The sequence below is a fragment of the Medicago sativa genome, chromosome 8 (assembly GCF_051527215.1).
Source record: "Medicago sativa cultivar Bolivia chromosome 8, Bolivia_mono, whole genome shotgun sequence".
Taxonomy (NCBI): Eukaryota; Viridiplantae; Streptophyta; class Magnoliopsida; order Fabales; family Fabaceae; genus Medicago; species Medicago sativa.
Genome location: NC_140756.1, coordinates 79,981,340 through 80,004,629, shown reverse-complemented (window position 1 = coordinate 80,004,629; position 23,290 = coordinate 79,981,340). Strand labels below are relative to the sequence as shown.

Here is a 23,290-nt window from a genome sequence, read left to right as displayed (position 1 = left end):
ATATATAATATATGCCACCTTTATGTTATTTATTCAATAAAGTCAGTTTTTCATTCCATAAAACTCTAACATACATTTGAAGAATGATTTGATCCTTTCAGCCCGTTTTATATGATAAATGCTGCATTGAGAAGAGAAACGTGTAGAGATAAAGAAGGAAGAAAAAAAAAATGCCACTTGTGGGCTGTAGATTATGCAGTCATTATGCTTCAGCTGCTGCTCTCTCTCTCTCATTTATTGGATTGTACAGATTCCTGGCTAAAATACCCAGTCATCAATCTATGTAATTCTATTTGATTTGTGCATGTTTATGTGAAAAGAAAAAGCACTTTTAAGGACTACAAAACAAAAACTGCCTCTCGGTCTATACTGGTTTTTGTTGAAAACTGTTTCTGGGTTTACTGCATAATTAAGTTTCCAATACCCACTACTACTATCTGCCGCAAATTAGACTTTAAAAAAAAAAAGTACTTATTTATTCAACTTTTTCTTTTTGTCAATAAATAAATTATTTTTCTGGTTTTTTCTGCAATTTTTATTTTGCCTCTTTTGATGTGTTCTGTGTCTGAACCATAAGCAAATTTAATTGGTGCAAAATTAAGGTTGGAATCTATTGACTATTGGAAGAGATTGTTACTACATAGGAAGAACGCCTATTTGCTTGACGAATTTAATTGCAAAATATAAGCAATTTCATAGGCCTGCAATTAAATGTCTGCATAAGATTCCACAATCAATCATTCAATTGTTTATGCTGCACCCTGAAAGCATCACCAAAATAAAGATATAAATGACAAAAAAATAAGTGTTATTAGAACACAGATCATGAAATTTTGATGTACCTCTACAACGCATGCCACTTCCTTCTACTCAAAATCGCTATGCTCGGGAAATTGTAAGTTTGTAACTAGACGAGTTGAAAGGTTGGCTGGGAAGCCACTAGGGATGTGGTGAGGTATACCAACATTTCTGGTCGTAACCAACAAAGTAGATAGTACCGCTTGAAGAGAGGAAACTTTGCCTTTAAGTTGAGCATTTTGTTGGTTGATTAGTTGGTTACATTCCAACAAGTAAATGATCTTTTGGGACAATTGATGGTTCAGCGCCTGCAGGTGATTCACTTGATACCACAGGACTTCAATTCGCTGCTTCTTTCTCATTCGCGACCGACGAGCAGATTCTCTGTTAGAGAACATCCTTTTCTTCTTTCGATCATCAAGGAGATCCTTTGCTTTACCAGAGTTGTTGTTACTGTTTGATGATGAGTTGGGAGAAGATTTATGGTCTGGAATTTGAATGGGACTGTCGCTGTCGTTAGAGAGGTGAAGCTGGGAGTAGTGAAATGGAATATCATGTAAACCTTGAGATGGATACAGATGGGTCAAAGAATGGCCTTCTCCATTTTTCAGGTTTTGCAGGCTTGAGTTCATGATGGGTTTCTGGGTTGGAGAAGGATAGGAAAGGTACTGTATCACGGAAGCATAGGGTACTTCATGGAGTTCCTCATCATTGCGTACCATCTCTCTCTAATTGAACTCTCATACGTGGAGAGAGGGAGGGAGAGAGTGGGAATTAATAGGCTAGGAGATTTTTCAAAGATGAGATTAATTAATGCAGATAACATAAGTAAGGGAGTTTCTTGCCATTTAAGTTTACTGATGAATATTTTCAGTTAAGTTCAGAGTCGTAGATAATTTTGGTTCTGTAAACCATAGTTTTGGACCGGCCGATCCGACCGGTTGGACCGTGAACCGGTCACCGGTTCGAGCTGTTTATCAGATCGGTCATGCAATTGAACCGGTTAAAACCGTCGTGGCTCGGTAAAAACCGATGGAAACCGGTGACTCGGCCGGTTTTCCGAGTCAATCCGGTTTGGTAATTTTTTTCTTCAATTTCTACCATAATTAGTCATTAAGCACAGATTAATAGTAATTAATGCTCAGTTTAATACATTTAATAGCAATTAATGCTTCAACAGCTTGGACTTTTGTAGAAAAATCTGAAATATGAAAAAGTTGGGGACAATAGGAATCGAACCGTGGACATTAAGAAAAATCTGAAATATGAAAAAGTTGGGGACAATAGGAATCGAACCGTGGACATTAAAATGAATATTAAAAATGAATATTAAAATGAATAGTTGGAAGCTTAACCACAACAACAACTTTGGAAGCTTAACCACAACAACAACTTCTAATCTTTGTTACAAATTGAAATATATTATATATGTAAATATATTACATTTTAATTTAATAAGAGGAAAGAACACATCATTTTTTCTTTCTTTTAAAGAGAGCACATTATTGTTAAATATAATATTTACACAATAATAATAATAATAATAATAATAATATACACATCATATTTTTTTTAGAAAATCTACATATTATATTAATATTAATATATTTCCTGTCAACAAAATATAGCTGTACAAATATTAATATACATAATGTCAGTTTTTTTTTAGTTTTTAAGTGAATGAGTCGCCGATTAAATCCGATTTAATCCGGTTAAATAGCTATATAAATTTAATCTCAAGACCGAGTTATCTAACCGAGTTGATCCGGTTCAGTCATGCGGTTCGACCAATGACTCAGTTGTTTGACCATTGACCCATCAACCAAGTATCCTTGTCGAGTCGATGACCGAGCCGAGTTTTAAAACTATGCTGTAAACTAGGAAAAGAATACAAAGGTGATCACGATTAATAACAAATTGCGGTTAAAGTATATATTTTTTGCTCTGCAAAATGGTTGAGGCAGTAATTAACATACAGACATAAGAAATTGAAAAGTATGGCTATGCAAAATAGTAGTAAAAAAAATCATAATAAGTTTTGATACATAATCAAGTAATTAATTGGCACTGACTTTTGGATTATGCATGCTTAAAGCATGGTAGAAAGCAACAAAATAAACCACTCCCAACCTCAGCTGCGGAATAGACCAATATCTAATTTCAGTAAAATGCTAGCTCCTAGCTAGGTGACTCTATCTGCAATTCTTTTTTCTAATTCTAGTCATAATTAATTAATTATATAACCCTACCCAAGAATAAACGGTAATGCGTGTTAACTACATCTATTTCATTTCAAGTTAACATTAGGATACAGCCGAATAACAAACTGAAGTTCACTCAGCCGAAAGCAGAAATCAGAATGACTGCCATTTAGGGATTTGGTCAAAAAATGAAGATGCTAATTGGTAATTGCAGTGTTTTCACGTTCTAAATTAAAGACAATGCCAGATTATATGGGAAAAGAAAAAAAAAATGATTTGCATTTTTGGCACCTACATAGACTATCTCGTCATAAGCTTACATTTTTCCCTCGCGGGCTATGACAATGAATCATTAAGGCTGTGTTTATTTCAAAGGAAAGATTGTGAGGAGGAAAGAAAGTTGAAGGAAAGAAACACTTTCCATTGTTTGGAACTCAATTAAAATGACCAAGGAAAGAAAGAATTCAGTGGGACCCACACTAAAAACTTTCCCCTCATAGATGGACGGAAAAGTGGAGAAGCCCACATATTTTGTATGTAAAGTCCAAAACACCCTAACTTTATTCCTTTTGTTATTTTTTTGTGTGTAATTCCTTTATTCATTTCACGGTTCACCCGTAATCTTTCTTTTTTATTTTTCAATTCATTGCCTATTAGTATTTTTTGCCATGTCTCTATGGCATGCAATTGAATTATTATTCACAATCTAGCCCCACTTTCTTTTTTAGACATATGTTTAGGGATATGATGTATTATTTATATTTCAGGGTATTTATGTCAATTTATCATTTATATATCTTTCTTTCTTTTAACTATCCACTCTACTTTCTCTTATACCAAACAACCAAAATAATCCCCTCACTTTCTACTCTTTTTCTTTCCTCATACAATCTTTCCTATCTCTTTCTTTCCTTTTCCTTTCATTCTTCAACCAAACAAAGCCTAACTTACACGGATTGTGTTAGTATGACAAAGTTTATACGTTTGCAAAACGTATTTTCCATGCCACTGAAAAGGCCCTTTCTTTCTTAGTCAATGCATCCTCCTTAATATAAGAAGATTCAATGTTGTGGAAAAACCCAAGCTGGACATCCTATACAACTGCCACGTCCTAATTTAAGGGGTAAAAGAAGTCTAAATAATGCTTTTTGTAACTAAATGATCTCACTTGACTGAAATGAGGTCATGTAAGTACTAACAACTCACACTTTAGTTTTTTTTGCCTCTTAACTAACGAGTACAATTTGTTTTCAACTACACAAGGGTGGGTTCAATTGAGAGGGAAAGGATATAGTTAACTTTTTCTTTTCAAACTCAACATGTCACATAAGCTGTCCTCTTATTACATTTCCCAATGTCACTTCAAATTCAAAATTTCTTTTCCCTCTCTTCACTTATTTCAAATCTAATATTTCTATAAGATACTCTCTTCCCACTTGAGTATCTGTAAACAAAAAAACATTTTCATCAATATTTCAAATCTAATATTTCTATAAATGATCTCCATCAAACTGTAAACAAAAAAACACAGACAAGTAAATGATTAGAAAGCAAGAGGAAGAATGGTGAGTGAGTTCATTGAATACTCTTATACTCTCACCATTCTCACATTTTCATCTTCTCTAATTCAACACAAAGCTAAAGAAACAACTTCAACACCATTGGTAAAGCTTCTGCAAACTTGAATGGTTTTATTGTCTCTTCTGCACCATAAAATGAAAGAAGAAGAAAACACACGGGTCAGTAAATGAATATCTAACTATTTATGGTATGTTCTTTTATAGAATTAGTTATGTTTTGGGAAGTAACTTTTTTTGAAACAATGTTTTGGAAAATAAATGAATATCTAACTTTTTTTTAACTTCAAAACTTAGTTACTATTTACCTAATTCAAAAGAGAGAGAGAGAGAGAGAGAGCAAAGACATGTCTAAGCATATAAATATATTTATTAATATTTATACTACTATTTACCTATTTCTTGAACTTTTTTTTTTTTAAGTTATATGTGAAGCACCTTTGGTTAAAGGCCTGTTCTTTGCTTGAGAAAAAAAAAAAACATTTTGGCAAGAATGATTTGGTCATTAGTCATTTCGATGAACTTTTTTTGCAAAAGACCTTCTCATTGTCCATATATTTGTTGTATAAACTTTTTCACTTTATTTTATTTTGCAGTGTTACATTCAAAAAAGTTCTTATTTTATTCAAAAGTTTTAATCTTTTATATCTAACCAAAAAATTCTATTATGTAGAACAAAAAAAGTTATCTACTTTTTTAGATCTATAGAGTAATATATTTAACAAAGATCCAAAAAAAAAAAAAATAACATAGTATTGTTATTAAGAAGATGATGAAGAAACATAGATCCAAAAACATTTTCAAGAGTAAAATCTTACACTTCTCTCATTCATTTTTTCTTCTGTATGTTGTACTGAGTTCCATTTTATGTTCTTCATTTTGCAGGAGATTTGAAAGCTGCTCCCAAGTCAACAATTGATAATGTTCTGCCAAATAAAAATTAAAAAGAATTTAAATTATTTTGTTTCCTACCCAACAAAATAAATATATAACAAAATATAAAATGAATTTTTTTTAAGCTCATCAATGTTTTTTCATAAATGAGTTAAAAATTATTTTTCCATTCACATAAAATCATTTAAATTCAAATATAGTTTACACATCAAAAGAAAAGAATATGACAATTTGAGGACTCATGGTATTGTAAATCTCAACAATTGTACTTAGTAAAAAAGAAAGAGTCTTTCATGAAAAGGAAAGATGTCCATTAAGAATAAGGAAATGAGAAAAAATAAATAAGTACCCAATTTAAGTTCATTTAAATTTATTTAGTGAGTCTTTTTTCCCCATAAGCAGGCTAGCACCAGCAGCGAAATATTTTTTTATTTTTTTTTACCAAATTATGTTTTTTATTAAAAAATAACAAAAAGAAAAAATAATAATTATTAACAAAGAAAGTAGAAAAAAAACAAACCGAGATAAGAACATAAATACATATATTCCTACGATGACAAACTAATATAATTTCACATGCATCTCTGAGAAATTAAAAATAAACCTGCTTCAGATCTAATTTTTTTTTTTTTGGGAAGGCAAAGTGAGAACATGTTATTTTGCATGTAAAACTGATCAAAAAATACAACACAGTCATTTTCAGATTTGAGCTGGACAAAGGTTGAGATCTCAAAAAAAAAAAATAAAGAACATGTCTAAAATGGCTTTACCAAGAAGAGAGGTGGATGATTTACCCAGAAAAATAAAGAAACTACACTGTACGGAGGCTGTCCTCAGTGGTTACCGAAGAAGTGGCCGGAAACGGCCTCTAAAGTCGGCGGTATGAAAAATCGGAGATATTAAAAAAATTATGTTTTATACAGAATGGAGATATTGGTTTGGTGGTGGTGGTGGTGGTGCATCCAAACGGTGGCCGGAAATCTCATTTTTAAAATCGAGAAATTTTCAAGCTATTTCCTTTTGAAAATCTAATTTGATAGAAAGATAGAGGAGAATGAAGTGATGAATAATATGTAATTTTTTTTGAGTAAAGGTCGTCGGAAAGATGTAGATCTGGTCGGAAGTTTCTGGTGATGGTTGTTAATGGTGGAGAAGAAAATGATAATTGATGGTTTAGTCGATAGAGAGAGAGGGGAAGTATGTGAGAGAAGTGGACTGGAAACTGATAATTTTGGTTAAAGAATTTACAAATTATTAAATAATATTAAATGAAAAATAAATATACATGAGACGTGTGAGGATTTCAGAAATGGAATAGAGAGAGAGTGGTGATGTGTAGAGATTTGAAAAGTGGTAGTACAAGGTACACGTGTGGTGTGGCAATAATTTGAAAAATTAGCATTAAAACAAATTTACAATTAATTAATATTTTTTAATGGAACAATTAATTAATGACTAAATCATCACAATGCATAATATATGCAAGGTCCGGGGTTCAAACATCGACCACCATAAAAAAAATCATCAATTTGGTCCATTTCTTTGAAAATCATTTTCAATTTAGTCGCTGACTCTATTAATATATCAAAAATAATGTTTGTCAAAATTTTCTCAATTAAATATTTATCAATGTTTTTTATCACACGACGAATTACTTAATTGAGAAATTTTTGACAAAAACATATGCTATTTTGAAATATTATCAAAAGTTTTTAAATTAAATTTTTATATCTATGTTATTATCACATTACGAAGGACTTAATTGAGAAATTTTTGAAAAAGAAAAAGATTATTTCCAAATAAAAATAAAGTTATGGAATAATTCGAGAGTGTTTTGCAAAGACAAACACCAATTTGGTGGTTTACTCATTACTACTCCATATGCTTCAAAGGAATATTATACCTGGGACAAGTCATCACTAATACACACGAGAAGTTGGCAAACATATTATAAAATTTTATAAGTCGAAAATTATTATACACTTAAATAATTGTCATTGCTAAAATTCTATACAATGTAAAAAAAGTCTCCACAATATAAGAAAGGGATAAGTTGAAATACTTGGAAGAAAAGAGGATTGACTAAAATTTCCAAAAGCAATGTAAATGCACGGGATAAGTTGTCGCTGACTAAACCAACCTTGATGCAGAAAACCGACTGTTATTTATGAAAAAATATTCCTGCTATTTATAATATTGTCGTTGCTAAAATTCTATACAATGTAAAAAAGTCTGCACCATATAAGAAAGGGATAAGTTGTTACTGCTAAAAAGTTAAAAATAATAATTATACAGGGAATACGTCGTCAGATCATGTTTTAAAATGATTATTATACTCATGACAGGTTGTCACAAATAAATTTTTAAAATGATTACTTTATACTTGAAAAATTGTTGCTGTTAAAAATATAAAAATTATCTTTATACACAAGATAAGTCGTCACTAATACAAGAGACATGTTTTCGTTGATAAAAACTTAAAGTAATTATAATACACGAGTCATGTTGTCATTGATATAAATTTTTAAATAATTATTATACCTGGGACATCTCATCACTAATACACACGAGAAGTTGGCAAACATATTATAAAATTTTATAAGTCGAAAATTATTATACACTTAAATAATTGTTGTTGCTAAAATTCTATACAATGTAAAAAAGTCTCCACAATATAAGAAAGGGATAAGTTGAAATACTTGGAAGAAGTGAGGATTGACTAAAATTTCCAAAAGCAATGTAAATGCACGGGATAAGTTGTCTCTGACTAAACTAACCTTGATGCAGAAAACCGACTGTTATTTATAAAAAAATATTCCTGCTATTTATAATATTGTCGTTGCTAAAATTCTATACAATGTAAAAGTCTGCACCATATAAGAAAGGGATAAGTTGTTACTGCTAAAAAGTTAAAAATAATAATTATACATGGAATACGCCGTCAGATCATGTTTCAAAATGATTATTATACTCATGAAAGGTTGTCACAAATAAATTTTTAAAATGATTATTTTATACTTGAAAAATTGTTGCTGTTAAAAATATAAAAATTATCTTTATACACAAGATAAGTCGTCACTAATACAAGAGACATGTTTTCATTGATAAAAACTTAAAGTAATTATAATACACGAGTCACGTTGTCATTGATATAAATTTTTAAATAATTATTATACCTGGGACAAGTCATCACTAATACACACGAGAAGTTGGCAAACATATTATAAAATTTTATAAGTCGAAAATTATTATACACTTAAATAATTGTCATTGCTAAAATTGTATACAATGTAAAAAAGTCTCCACAATATAAGAAAGGGATAAGTTGAAATACTTGGAAGAAGTGAGGATTGACTAAAATTTCCAAAAGCAATGTAAATGCACGGGATAAGTTGTCGCTGACTAAACTAACCTTGATGCAGAAAACCGACTGTTATTTATAAAAAAATATTCCTGCTATTTATAATATTGCCGTTGCTAAAATTCTATACAATGTAAAAAAGTCTGCACCATATAAGAAAGGGATAAGTTGTTACTGCTAAAAAGTTAAAAATAATAATTATACATGGAATACGCAGTCAGATCATGTTTTAAAATGATTATTATACTCATGACAAGTTGTCACAAATAAATTTTTAAAATGATTATTTTATACTTGAAAAATTGTTGCTGTTAAAAATATAAAAATTATCTTTATACACAAGATAAGTCGTCACTAATACAAGAGACATGTTTTCATTGATAAAAACTTAAGTAATTATATTACACGAGTCATGTTGTCATTGATATAAATTTTTAAAATAATTATTAAACATGGGACGAGTCGTCACTATATACGAGACATGTTCTCATTAATTAAAAACTTAAAGTAATTATAATACACGTGTCGTATTGTCATTGATTAAAAAATTAAAATAATAAGTATACACGAGACATGTTGTCACTGATAAATTTTTAAAATGATTATTATACGCATGGCAATTTGATAAACATATTTTAAAATTATATTAGTCGATATTTTTTTAGGAGAAAAATCATATAAGTTTATAATATTATTGTTTCATTTGCATATAAAAATTTTCGATATTATAACATAAATCATTATATAAAAAATTTGCAAGTTTGCACATGATAGAAAAACCTATTTTTAATAATCATTTTTGTTATCCAACGTTTTATATACTACTCCCTCCGGTCCTATTTATAAGAGAAATTTGGGTCAACAAAAGTTGATGTATTTGGTTAAAAATTCAGCCCAGATACATTAATTTTTGTTGACCCAACTTTTTCTTATAAATAGGATCGGAGGGAGTACATTACAAAAATATTAATAATAATTTGTTTAATATGTATACATTTCAACTGTTTACAAATTCTTTCTCTTTAAAAAAAATTGTTTACAAATACTTAATGTCAAGTTTATACTGCACAAATTCGTCCCCGACCAACCAGCGCCCGTGCGGATGCACGGGTATGTTACTAGTATATATAGTAGTTATGCTAATCAAAAGTCTAATATTCCTATGATAAGGATTCTCGTGAGTCGTGGCCTAATCCATGGCAAGTGGCAACTCACCAGTACTTAGCTTCCACTCTCAAGTGGAGTTTCAAACAGGCCAATTTCCAGCATCACGTATGGATCTTTTGGCCAATTCGTAGCAGCAGTTACTAGTCTAGCACAACACAAGACAGAAACTTGAAGGTTTTAAAAACCCAATGTTTCAGGTTTTAAATTACTCAATTTAATGAAATAAACCCAATGTACTATAAAAAATAAATTAAAAAAAAAAAAAAAAAAAAAAGTATGCGAGATACATACAAAAAACTGCTTGAAACTGTAAAATGCACAGCTTCTTAAAAAGTAGTTTGCAAAACTTGGTAGCAAAGATAGAGAATCCAAGCCATATGTTTGGACCAAGGGTAAGTAACAATGATAGATTGCAGCAGAAGGACAAATTATTAACTCAGATAATTATCATTTGGGACTGGGTTCATGGCAGATAGGAAAAGCAAAAGCACACAGTCAAGAGATCTCGACTTCAGATAGATCCATTGCATCATAATCCAACGCCACATCATTGTAAACTAGAAAAGATCGAGAATGTCTCCTCTCTCATGCATCTATAGTCATTTTTATTCAATCAACTTCCATGAAAAAAATAGCATTGTTTCTAAAGTGATAATGGACACTCCTGGTAATAGAACTCATGATTACGAATCTTAAGCGTGTAACTTAATTATGCAGAAACACACCTCACATCCAATGCTGGATAGGTAGGCCCCTAAGAAAGGAAGGAATCTCTAGGTGTTCATATCAACCAAAATAATAACTTTCATAAACAAATATCAGACTTAAAGAACTCAAACAAAAATGTAATCTTTGTATTCCTCATTAATCCACTCTTACGAAATGTCACTAAACATTTGAGTGTATACTTAACTAGAATTCTATTGCTAAAACCATAAGTAAAATGCTTAATCATAGTATTATGCAAGAAAGTAGGTATGGTAGTCTAACCATGTCGTCTACCCTGTAAATACAGGGAAGCCATTTTGTCATCAAACCCAAACACTGCAATGAGTTAATGACAACAAGTCCTAAAAAACACACCAGCTGAAAAAAGTGATTCAGGTGAGAATTGTTTCCTCAAAGGCAAAAAAAGCCACCAAGACTAGTGAATGCAAGATGAAAAAGGCAATGATAGCCACTATTAAACAACAAAGCGGAACACAAGAAGCGAGCTGAAAACAAGCTAATAGGCCAAGTTAGTCAATCGGTCTATTGACATATGAAACTCAAGTGCTGAATCATGGTCAAAGAATTAAAAAACCCTCCACTCTCTCCTATCATTTAGGTTGTCGAAGGTACCTGATCACACTTCAGAGTTCTACTATATTATCGAAGAATAAAGATAAAGATAAGTTAGAAAACAAATATGAACATTCAGATAGCAGAACAAATGTATATATTCCTTAGAAAATTGATTCATTTTTATGATGTATCCCATAATACAATTTGCAGATGAACATTATACTACAAATCTCCATATGAAAAATCCAAAATTAACAAACGCATGCAATTTTTCAGGACCAAAAAACCTAAACTCTTAACAGCCTAGCAACAACAAATTGTTAAACCATATCCAAGTATCCAACCCTAACAACAATGACATACACAATCAAGTGCTCCGAGCCAACATTGGGGCTTTCCTACGTTCATAATCAGCATCATCAGTAGGAAACTCACAGCGACAAACAGGACAAGTATTCCTAATCCCCAACCAAGGCATAATACAATCACCATGATATTGATGAGAACACGGCAACAACTTCACCTCTTCTCCAACAGCAAATTCATCTTTACAAACTGCACACAACGCATTGTTGTTATCTACGTCCTCTTTAGTCACAAGCACCGACGGAAGATTCTCAACAAACGCTACAGAAGCTGGTGGCTTACTGGTAAACGAATTCACATTATCCGCGAATTGACCAAACATCATCTCATACTCCGCAGTGTAAATGTAATCATCATTGTCCCCAAAATCAGGCTCTGAAATCACATGATAAGTTTCAGGACTTGCGGAATTCAACAAAACTTGCCAATCAAGATTTTCTGTCCCTCCACCAACCCTCATCATGTTAACCTCTTCTCCATCTACCCTCAACATAGTAACCTCTTCTCCATCTTCTTCCTCGTGTTCTTCTTCTTCTTGTTCAATAAACGAAGTACCGCGAGGACGACCACCATTAACAGACCTATTGTTACTGTTTTCGTCATCATCACCAGCAAACATCAAACCAAGAATTTCCCTATCATCAAAGCCACCACCATCAACTTCCTCCCACTCAAAATCCTCGTAAATTTGAGGATCATCCTCCAACTGAAGCGAATCCCAACGAAGAGGAAAACTCCCAATTTCTTCTTCCTCAATTACATTGTTAAAATCATCTTCATCAGCATCAGAATGCATACAGATTCCACAAAACACGTTGTCTCCGTTTCCATTTCTATCAACTTCTTCACCATCAGAATCCGAATCAATCTCAACAATACGTAAACCGTCAATTGGATCAGATCTAGAAACCGTAATATCAGGAAAATCATCATCGTCTTCTTCAGCAGCGATATTGAGATCGAGATGAATGTCGGAAGGATTGAACCCTAAATCGAAACTTAAACTGTCGAAAACGGAGTCGTTTAACGATTGATGAATTGGATCGGTGTGATTAGTAATTTGAGATTGTTCAACGCGTTGTTGGAAAAGATCCATCACAAAATTCTCGCGAGAAAAGCGGTGGTTGTTGTGATTGGATGGGAATTCGGGATCGGAAGAGTAGAGATCGAAATCGAAGTCGAGATCGAGATCGGAAGTGGAAGGCCAATAAGGTAAAGGGATTAGGGTTTGATCATCGTCGGGTTCGTGGTGGTGGTGACGACGGAGATAGGTTACATCAGCCATTGGAATTTTGAGAATGAATGAATGAAGTGTTGTTTGAAAGTGTGGTTTGGGATGAAGGATCTGATTCTGGACTATAACGCGTCGGGATGTGGAATGACGGATATGCCCTCTTTATTGTTTTTGTGGTTATATATTTTTTTTTAGAATTCAATGACTATAGCTTGACGCTTCCGAAATACGAGGAAGAACGGCGTCTCTTGCTCTCTTACGCACACGTTGAGCGTTAGATATCAATTTTCACTTGAAAATATTCTACTCCATACCCGTTTTTTTGTGGACCTTTTTCTCTAAAGATTTTGTTCCATATCCTAGCTACATAAACTTAAAAAAGCAAATTTGTTTAAGGAAAATGTTAACAGGAAATAACACTTGAGTGATATTGATGTTGGTTATATTGGTGACATTAAACTAACCACAATGTCATATGTGATTTTCTTCTTTCTTTCTTACAATGATGTTTTGTTTTTTTGTATACTTGCGACATTTGTGGTTGACCAATATCACTAATATCACAAACCACAATGTCACTCGAGTATACTCGTTAACAAGTGGGTTATGACATTTTATAAGAAGTTAAATTTCATAGGAAGTTAAAAGAGAAAATTTTATTTGGGATTTGTATATTGAACATATTGAAGCATTGAAAAGTAATTTTTTTCTTCATAAAAATTATCAATTGCCATTTTTAAATCTTTTAACAAGTGTCGATCCTTTGTTTAAATATTACAACTTTTGATCTACTTACTATATATAAAATATAAGTCCCCATGATTTTACCATTTTGTCCCTAAGAGAGGCATTTTTGTAATTTCCTATTGATGGGATGTGGTTAGAGCCACCTCATCATTTTTAGGGTGCATTTCTCATTTTGCCCCTCACCATTTTTTTAAATTATTTTATAATTTTATATTTTTAATAATTTTTATATTTTTAATAACTTTAAACTATTTTCCAATTTTTTCCCTAAAAAAAAAACTGTTTTCCAATTTTTGATTTATTTAACTATTTTTCAATATTTTCACTCAAATTCAGTTGTTTCTACATTGCCGTTGTGGGAGATTACCTCACAAATATTTTTATTCACATTGTCATTTAATGATACCAAATACTTTTATTTTCTTTCTTCAACCTCGCAAATATTTACACACAACATTAACGTTTAGAGTAATATTTTATGTTCGTCTGTCTGTGTTTTTGTTACGCTGATGCATATAATTTTTTTCAGTGTTGCTTGGTTGAGTGCTACCTCACCGGTTTTTTTAACTATTTTCCAATTTTTATATTTTTAAAAACATTTAACTATTTTCCAATTTTTAACTATTTTCCAATTTTTCTCCCAAATTCAGTTTCTTCTACACTGCCGTTGTGGGAGATTAAGATACCGTTTGACCCGATTTTTTTTCTACTTCTCTACATTTTTAAGGAGAAGTTAGGTCAAACACAATATAAATTAAGTACTTACTAGAAAGGGAACTTTTTTTTAATTCATAAAATTGAATGGAATGAGCGTTGGCCAAAAGTTGTTGAATGCTACTTTAAAAAACTACTTCTCGACAATATATTTCACAAGTACCTCTTTTCAACTCACGCTGGGAACCTTTTCTTTTATTTTTTAATATTATATTTCAATATGTTTTCTTTTCATTTAACTTTATTTTATTTTATTTTTTGAACCGTTCCATTTAATATTATTATCTTTTTTCAAAAGAATTTTTTTATCTTTTTATCACTTATATATTTAATTTCAATATTGTTTAATCATCACAACCTCACAAATATTTTTATTCACGCTGTCATTTAATGATATCAAATATTTTTATTTCCTTTCTTCAACCTCGCAAATACACACACACACTCATTAACGTTTAAAGTAATATTTTATGTCCGTCTGTCTGTTTTTTGTTACGCTAATGCATATATATTTTTTTAGTATTGTTTGGTTGAGTGCTACCTCACCGATTTTTTTTAACTATTTTCCAATTTTCATATTTTTAAAAACTTTTGACTATTTTCCAATTTTTTTATTTTTAACTATTTTCTAATTTTTTTTCTCCCAAATTCAGTTGCTTCTACACTGCCGTTGTGGGAGATTAAGATACCTTTTGACCCCTTTTTTTTTCAACTTCTCTATATTTTTAAGGAGAAGTTAGGCCAAATACAATATCAATTAAGTACTTACTAAAAAAGGTACTTTTATCTTTTTATCACTTATATATTTAATTTAAATATCGTTTAATCATAACAACCTCACAAATATTTTTATTCACGCTATCATTTAATGATACAAAATATTTTTATTTTCTTTCTTCAACCTCGCAAATATACAGACACACATATTAACGTTTAGAGTAATACTTTATGTGTGTCTGTTTTTTTGTTACGCTAATGCGTATAATTTTTATAAAATTTTGATTTTAATTAAAAGTAAAATTGTAGATGTCTTTTCTTCAAAAAAGGTATAGATGCCTAAAAAAATTATGCTTATCTTTTATATATATATATATATATATACACACACACACACACACACACACACACATAAAAGGTATAGATGCCTAAAAAAATTATACTTATCTATTATATATATATATATATATATATATATATATATATATATATATATATGTGTGTGTGTGTTGCACCTTTATATTGTAACAAACTATGCATATCTTTTTCTTATTCAAAAAAACTAAACATTGCTAAATAGAAAAGGTATTATTTTCTATTTTGTCAGCATCAGATGATAGGATTTTGTATAAGTTTGATAATGACCCGAAAGATGTCTTTCCTTATGTAGTGGGAATATAGTTGATGTAACACTATGGGAAAAATACTCCGTAGCTTTATCATTGACCATCTATTTACCTTGAGTTCTTTGCTTCCATTTTGTAGTCAATGGCAACCCAAATATATGTAACAATTGGTCAGGTTCAAGGCTGCTCATCAACCTACATCATCCGGTTGTTGAGAAATTTAAGATTTAGTAAGTTTGCATTATGATTTCACAATACAGTGTTAGAGTAACTTATTATTTCACAATCCGATTTGATTGTTTTTTTGACCATTTTTCTTGAATTGTTGTTGTGACCTTAACACTTCTCAAGCTCAAAGTCAAAGCTTCAGTTAGAACTTAAGTCAGAGTTCGATTTCTTCTCAACGTACTTCGTACAATGATTTTTCCAAACTGTCTCAGGTTAGGCCAATTGCTGAATTTATAAACTTAGTCAATGTATGCTTTTTTAATGCACAAACATGCTTTGAGTTTTTTTACGCACAAATTAAAAATACATATTGCATTATTCTTTATTTCATGTGCAAAATTTGTGTTAGGAAACATACTGCATCACTATTTGAAAAACAACTAAATTCAATCCTAACCAGTTTGGATTGTATTATGAGAGTTGCACCAAATGTTTGAAGACATCAATGTCAAATGATGCTAGCTATATATGCACATGCGGAAGTGATGCTTAATTTCCATTTGTTTCAACAATGTTAATTGGTCAACGGGGTACATATAATGTACATGCATGCATTTATCTAGACTTTATAGGAAGATAATAGGAAGATAAATTAGAAGTCCTGCTAGATTTTCTTTAGCTTAAAATCAGTTATGCTACCTTTATTTTATAAATTATATGTAACTATATTCGCATACATCTTATCCATGTAAATATGCATTAGACTAATATTGCAGTTATTTTCCTGTTTAACATTTCCCAAACGAGGTGTCAAGAACAACTCCGAAAGGAAAGCGCAAAACAATCACTCTCATTGATGACTAGACACAGAGACAGTATAATTGTAACCTCATTACCGCCGATAGAGCAAGCTATGAAAATTACTTGGGTGGGCAGTGGTTCAATTTCTTTAGATAACGAGTGATGGAAGACGGTGGTAAGCTCATCTTTGATCTCGAAAAGTCACAGAAGAACTTGCAAATTCGAGTTGTTCCAAAGTAGATCTTTGTTGTTGAACTATTTGAACTTCTACTGTTTTGACGTATCGCTTTGGACTATAGTGGTAAACTATCTTGACTTTGGTATGTCATTTGTTCTTTTCATTCTGTCTGATGTAAATATTGGCAAAAATCCCTTTTTGGTTAGTCTATGAAACTTGCAATCTCTTTTATAAACCTAACTATTATGTAACATTAATCTGCACATTGTTGGTTCCTTCATTGGTTCCAATTAGTATCATGTTAATTGTAATGTTGTTTTCATAATCTCTTGAACAAAATAAAACATGCTCTTTTCCTACAGTAAATCTTTATAATGCTTTGGTAAATATTTTAGAAATGTACATATATATAACTTCCACTGCAATTTGTTTTGTACCTAGCACTTCTCAAATGTGATATCAATGACATTTCTAAAAGGAACACGGAAAACAATCACACTCATCGACAAAAATCTCAAAAAAGGTATAAATGTCGCTTGATAACAGCAAATAGAGCAAGTTACAGAAAATACCTAGGCGGCCAATGGTTCAAATTTTGCCGAGAACATATGTTAGAGGTAAGTGATAAGTTAATTTTTGATCTAGAGAAGCCACCTAAAAATATGCACGTTCAAGTCGTTTCCAATTAAATATTTGGTGTTCATGATCCACACTTTCAACAAATCACCTTAACTCTAATCCTAGACTAGATTTTCTTCACTCACCGATGCTACTTCTCTGCTTGATTTCATTTGATGTAAATATGGGTATCAATCATTTTTTGGTAACTCTATAACAACAACACTCTTTTTTATAATTTTGAATAATATGTAAATTCACACATCATTAGTTCTTTTATTGGTTCCAATTGTTTTCATCCTAAATATTATGTCAATTCCTAATCTCATAAACTGATTATATGCTCTCTTAATCAGCACATATATATTTTATGATGAATCACAATGTTCCGTCGTTTTAACATCTCTTCTTTCAAAGAATTTTTTTATCGAATACGTTAGTAAACCCATACGAAGCACGGATTTGTAACCAGTTCTATTATAAAATATAAACAAAAAGGATAAGTGAAAAGTTGATACATGTGATTGAAATGCAAGACCTAGTGGTTTATCCATTCATTCCAACTACCATTGTTACTAGTACCCACTTTATTTTTTCTTGATAAAGTAGTTTATTGATTAGAATTTCACCTTATGTGGTTACAGGAACCGCTTTGTTCTTTTTTAAGTGTGAAAATATTTGTTCTTTTTATTTGTAGCTTTTAAATTTCAAAGTAGTATAAAACTATAAATGTAGTGTTATCAAAAACTTTGCTTATTTAATAGAGAGCGAGGAGGAGTGAGTAAGTGTAATTAATAATTAAGATGAAATTGTTTATGAAAAACTACCAAAATTTAATAGTTTTATTGGTTCATTGTAAACAACCTTAAATGGAAACAGAGATAGTATAAATGTGTTTGGCTTTGCCGTGAAAATGATTGATTTTGATTGAATTAATTTCTTAAAAATGAGTCGAACCTAAAGTGAATTATGCTTAAATTCCATCAAAATTAGAATTTTGTATGAAATATGTTGTTTAAATAGTCCATGTTGAAATTACTTTTTGGGCGTGTAACGATCAAAATGGTCTTTAACATGTACTATTTTCGATCATATTTATAAGCAAAAAAACAACTTTATAGATTCATTGAATAACTAATGTATTTGATTTGTAAATGTGACCAGATACATTAGTTATTCAATAAATTTAAAAAGATGATTTTTTACTTATAAATGTGACTGAATAGAGTATTTATAGTATTTATATATAGATTGACTTTCTTGTTTATTTTGTTTTTCTAATTTATTTAATTTATTTTGAGTAATTGACAATAAAAATATTAGATTAGTATAATTGTTAACAACAAAATGTTCAGATAGTAAACAGGAAAAAAACAAAATGTTGAGATAAAAATACAAGTAGGCAATATCATTTTAAACAATAACGCTTTCTTTAAGAAAATAAAATAAAGAATTTGCTAACTTGTGTTCGGCACAAGATAAGAAACTAAAATATGTACAACTTTTTTTTTGTGGTGGCTGAGTTTTGAACCCCGGACCTTGCATATTACCATGCGTTGTCCCTACCAACTAAGTTAAGCTCACGAGGACAAATATGTACAACTATTACAACACCATAAAATAATGTGAGGAGCACGCAAATCAAAATCAATCAGAAAATATTAAAAAAACAACAAATAAATTGTTAATTGTACAATACAACACCATAAAACAATGCGAGGAGCACGCAAATCAAAATCAATTAGAAAATATTAAAAAACAACAAATAAATTGTCGATTGTACAAATAGATTGTCCACAAATCATTCCTCTTTGAGAAGAGATGTGTTATTTGTACCACCAAAGTTCGTCGAAAAAATTACTTAAAAGGCTTTTGAGAATGTAAGAGGGAGAAGAAATATTCCTTTATTTTTAGAGGAATGCCAGCAACACACATTTTAACACACACTTTTCAACACAATCTCTTTGATTGGTTAAACTCATGTAGGTCCCACCAAATCATGTGAGTCTCATATAAATTTGATGAGTGTCATGTGAATTAGAACCGATCAAAGAGAGCGTATTGCAAAGTGTGTGTTGAAATTTGTGTTACTAGCATTTGTCTTATTTTTATGAAACGGTAGTTAACTACCTCCGAAAAGATCGATAGTTAACTACCGTTCGAGACAAAAATAGATTTTTCATGCGTTGTTTAAGAAAGTTCATAGGGGTAAAAAGCAATTTTCGTAGGACTGGGCCTAGTTTATCATATCATATCGTGTATTTAAGCTCGTCTTATTTTCCTAACACTGTTCCTCGTCTTTATCGCAAATTCACGACCACCGTCTGGTCCCGAATTTGTCTTCTGAGCAGAACTAAGAGATTTCACAAACATGTCGACCTCGTTGCCTACATCAAACAAACGCATCAAAACCGAAGTGAAAACTGAAGAAGAAGACGACAATGACAATAACCAAGATGTTTGCTGTGGAATTTGCTACATCGAACGCGGAATTTCAGTCCCTGCACAAATTGATTGCTGCAACCATTATTTTTGCTTCGTTTGCATCATGGAATGGGCCAAACATGAATCTCGATGCCCACTTTGTCGCCAGAGATTCTCAAACGTTCGTAGACTCCCTATGCATGATGTCTTTTCTTCCTCACGGGATGTTAAGATTCCTATTCGCGATCAGGTCATTCTCTTCTCCGTAACACATTCAAAATTGCATGAAACCCTAGGTTAGCTAGACTTCATTAAGACCTAGGAGTGTGCTCTTTTTTATGTCTCAGGGTTCGAATCCCATAGCTGTCAACAATTCATGTGTTAGGGCGGTCCATACACAGCTTTTCCTTCAATTGGGACCGTTAGTGGACGGTGGGATTGGTCCCCGGATTAGTTGGTCCTGTGCCCCGCTAGTGAATTCCTAAACTAATGATAGTGAAAAACATGTTGATCTTGACTGAAATTGTAGAGCCATATATTTATAATAAGTATTACTAATATTCAATGTGAAGAACAAAGTCAAATCTTGGTGTAGTGGTAATCGCTTCATTTAACCTCACGTGCGTGGTTTGAATGTTCGCATCGCATTATTTCAATAATAAATTAATAATGCACTAATTGGAAGAAAAAAATGACAACTATCGGGATCGATTCCTCTCAAAAACTATCGGGATCGATCGCTGAACCATCAACTCGCTAAACAGACTCTTGCCACTCCGCCACTAGATACATTTGACAATATTTGGGGAAACTTATAATATATAGTAAAACACTCTTGAGGAATAGAAGGAATAAAATTTTGAGGGGAGACATGGCACATCCCTGCTCGAGAGAAGGTCCGCGAATGTTTAGATTTTAGACTTGTTAAACATTCAAATTACATACCTTTCATAATTTTGTTGTCTATATATTATTTACTGCTGGTGATCAATGAACGGCTGAGCTAATAATATTTATGTAAGTGCAGTAATGTTATAAGTAACCAACAGGCTAATGATTTTTTTATTTTATTTTTTATATTTTCTAGGTTTACCATCCTCATGGAAATATGACCAGTGGTCCTGTTGATTCTAATGCTGAACGCAAGTGTTGTATTTGCGATGGTGCGAAAGATGAAAACCTTATACTAATATGTGATCTTTGTGATACTGTTTCACATACGTTTTGTGTTGGATTGGGCTACACCGTTCCTGAAGGTGATTGGTTTTGTCATGATTGTGCTGTTTCCCTGGAGACTAATGCTAATTATATGCTGGACCAACAAAATGTTGAGCTAAAAGCGGCGCCTGATGTAACCATCTTAAATATTGTGAGAGGAACAGGCAGCCAAGTGGTTAGAAGACCAATGGCATCTCCTGTACGACAAAACAATTCCTTGCCTTCTGATATTCCTTTACTTGATAGGGTGAGCAGATCCGAAGGTAAGAAACCTGTGTCGGAAGTCCAGCGTGCCCTGCGTAATGTTCAACTGCTTCGTGAAAATTGGAATTCTTTAAGAAGTGGTAAATTAAGGTTCCATAGCAAAACATTTCAATCTGGTGGTACAAGTAGTCAAACAGAAAATTCTAGTTCTTTATCAAGTGGCAAATTAGATGATTCACATTCAATGGCTTCCGCAAGCCGTCAACAATCCACAGTCCAACGTGCTCAATCAAGTAACATGTTGAGTAATGGTGGTTTGAAAGATGACGTTGACAAAGCTTGGAAAATGATGCGTAAGGCAAAGACGATGCAACAGACTCCTAGAAGAACAAGTAGAATTCAACAGGAAGTGGATGATGGTCCCTCATGCAGTGGTGCTAGAGAAAAATCATTTTCACCTCGTAGTTGCCCAGAATCTAAAAAACAACAACCCAGAACATTAGACTTTATGTACGCCAAAATGCAGGAGAAGTGTGACTACTCTTGTCCCCCAAAAAATTTGGAAAATCATCGGTCTCCGATGTTGGGAGAGAAAAGGCAAAGTAGGGTCTTGTGTGAGGAGAAGATACAACATTTGAGAAACCATAATACTCATTTAGAAGGATACAGGGAACGTCCATTGCCCAGTAAGGTCCATACTAGTAGTAGTACCCACAAAGCTCCCTGTCACAATGAAAGAAATGCCTCAAAGGAACAAAGGCAGTCTGCTTACTTGGTAACTTCAGTAGGTTCAGCACCCTCAAGTGGAAAATCTAGTAGCGTGTTCACCTCTAAGAAGGATGTTGATATTTTCAATAAAGAAAAGAGGTTGGCTAAAAGCTTCGGGAATGGAATCACAAAAAATACTGAAGATGCAAAAACAGAGATCCAATCTCTTGTTAAACTAAATTTGAATTGCTTAGCTATCAATAAACAATTAGGTAATACTAATTCATTGTGAAATTTATTTTCCCCCTCCATATTTACATGATCATTGTTGGCTATAATATTTATAGATAAATGTTCCACACACTTTTACAATCCATTTGTGGTCACTAGATAAACTCATTTGGTATGTGCATTGAACATTTAGCTTATCCATGTTACTGCTGAATACTCATATTTCCATTCATTAGCATGCATATGACAGCCTTTTAATTGAATGAAAGTATTTTACATGCAGTTGTTTGTCACGCAGGTGTCGAAACCTTCAAGGTAGTTGCAAGGCAAGCCACCCATACCATCTTGGCTGCTTGCCATTCCGAGCAGCAAAAGTCTAATATATATTCCTCGAACTCAGTATGCAGCCATACTGACCATAATCTTCAGTTTCAGAAGTCTAATTTAATGCCCAATTGTTGCCGGCAATGCTTTCATGTCTTCGTGAACGATGTTGTCAAGTCGGTGTTGGAAAAAGTGGGCTGTTCTTGATCTACATTTTTTTTCACATTCTGTTATTCCATTTCAGTGATTATTGTTTTCAAGCAACTGTGTAAATAAATTCAGGTTGCCCCTTAGCTTAGGGCCTCAGGCAACCGCACTGTTAATTTAATGTTGGAGGTAGGCGTGGCAATTCAATCAGTTTACTTTTCCACCTAAATGGTAAAGAAATTGAAAAAAAAAATGTACTGAAAATGTCTTAATCTTTAAAAGTAGATAAGTTTGTACTATCTAACCACTGCTCATTTTAGGCGTAATCTGGGTATTTTATGCGATTACATAATTTATTTATTTACATAATCTGGATATTCAGTTTGATTTAGTCACATATTTTGAAATCTTTATAACTTGAAATTCTATTAAACCTGAATAACTAATTTCTTGCCAAAAAAATGCTCCAGCAGTGGTTATACTGTTATTTCATGTGCAGCCTAAAACGTCTGCCATGAGTTGCCTTTACTCTTTGGTTTATTTATTTTCCAATGCATTATTCCTTTTTTGCATTCATTGCTCC

General features: G+C 32.0%; 3 protein-coding genes and 1 long non-coding RNA gene across 4 annotated transcripts; 1 reads left to right on the top strand and 3 right to left on the bottom strand.

Annotated features, from left to right (window-relative positions):
• Nucleotides 1-866: 866 nt before the first annotated feature.
• On the bottom strand, nucleotides 867-1,520 carry LOC146902026 (uncharacterized). The gene has a single exon (XM_085737099.1). It carries the CDS (start codon nucleotides 1,518-1,520, stop codon nucleotides 867-869), a length of 654 nt encoding a protein of 217 aa, XP_085593225.1.
• A 2,667-nt stretch (nucleotides 1,521-4,187) lies between these two features.
• On the bottom strand, nucleotides 4,188-6,712 carry LOC146902025 (uncharacterized). Its single transcript, XR_015022242.1, has 3 exons — nucleotides 6,265-6,712; nucleotides 5,395-5,502; nucleotides 4,188-4,702 (listed from the first exon to the last, which is right to left on the bottom strand). It is a non-coding gene; the product is annotated as an uncharacterized LOC146902025 (long non-coding RNA).
• A 4,707-nt stretch (nucleotides 6,713-11,419) lies between these two features.
• Nucleotides 11,420-12,976, bottom strand: LOC146902024 (uncharacterized). Its single transcript, XM_085734247.1, has one exon. The coding sequence runs from the start codon at nucleotides 12,931-12,933 to the stop codon at nucleotides 11,650-11,652; it is 1,284 nt and encodes a 427-aa protein (XP_085590373.1). The 5' UTR covers nucleotides 12,934-12,976; the 3' UTR covers nucleotides 11,420-11,649.
• A 6,764-nt stretch (nucleotides 12,977-19,740) lies between these two features.
• On the top strand, nucleotides 19,741-23,011 carry LOC146902023 (uncharacterized). Its single transcript, XM_085733956.1, has 3 exons — nucleotides 19,741-20,125; nucleotides 20,963-22,277; nucleotides 22,535-23,011. The coding sequence occupies exons 1-3, from the start codon at nucleotides 19,823-19,825 to the stop codon at nucleotides 22,765-22,767; spliced, it is 1,851 nt and encodes a 616-aa protein (XP_085590082.1). The 5' UTR covers nucleotides 19,741-19,822; the 3' UTR covers nucleotides 22,768-23,011.
• Nucleotides 23,012-23,290: the final 279 nt, after the last annotated feature.

Bases quoted from the DNA above. Each gene is read 5' to 3' on its own strand.
- LOC146902026 (XM_085737099.1), bottom strand. From the start codon at position 1,520: ATGGTACGCAATGATGAGGAACTCCATGAAGTACCCTATGCTTCCGTG.
- LOC146902024 (XM_085734247.1), bottom strand. From the start codon at position 12,933: ATGGCTGATGTAACCTATCTCCGTCGTCACCACCACCACGAACCCGAC.
- LOC146902023 (XM_085733956.1), top strand. From the start codon at position 19,823: ATGTCGACCTCGTTGCCTACATCAAACAAACGCATCAAAACCGAAGTG. The intron at 20,126-20,962 runs GTCATTCTCTTC...TATATTTTCTAG, and splicing joins AGATTCCTATTCGCGATCAG to GTTTACCATCCTCATGGAAA. The intron at 22,278-22,534 runs GTAATACTAATT...TTTGTCACGCAG, and splicing joins AGCTATCAATAAACAATTAG to GTGTCGAAACCTTCAAGGTA.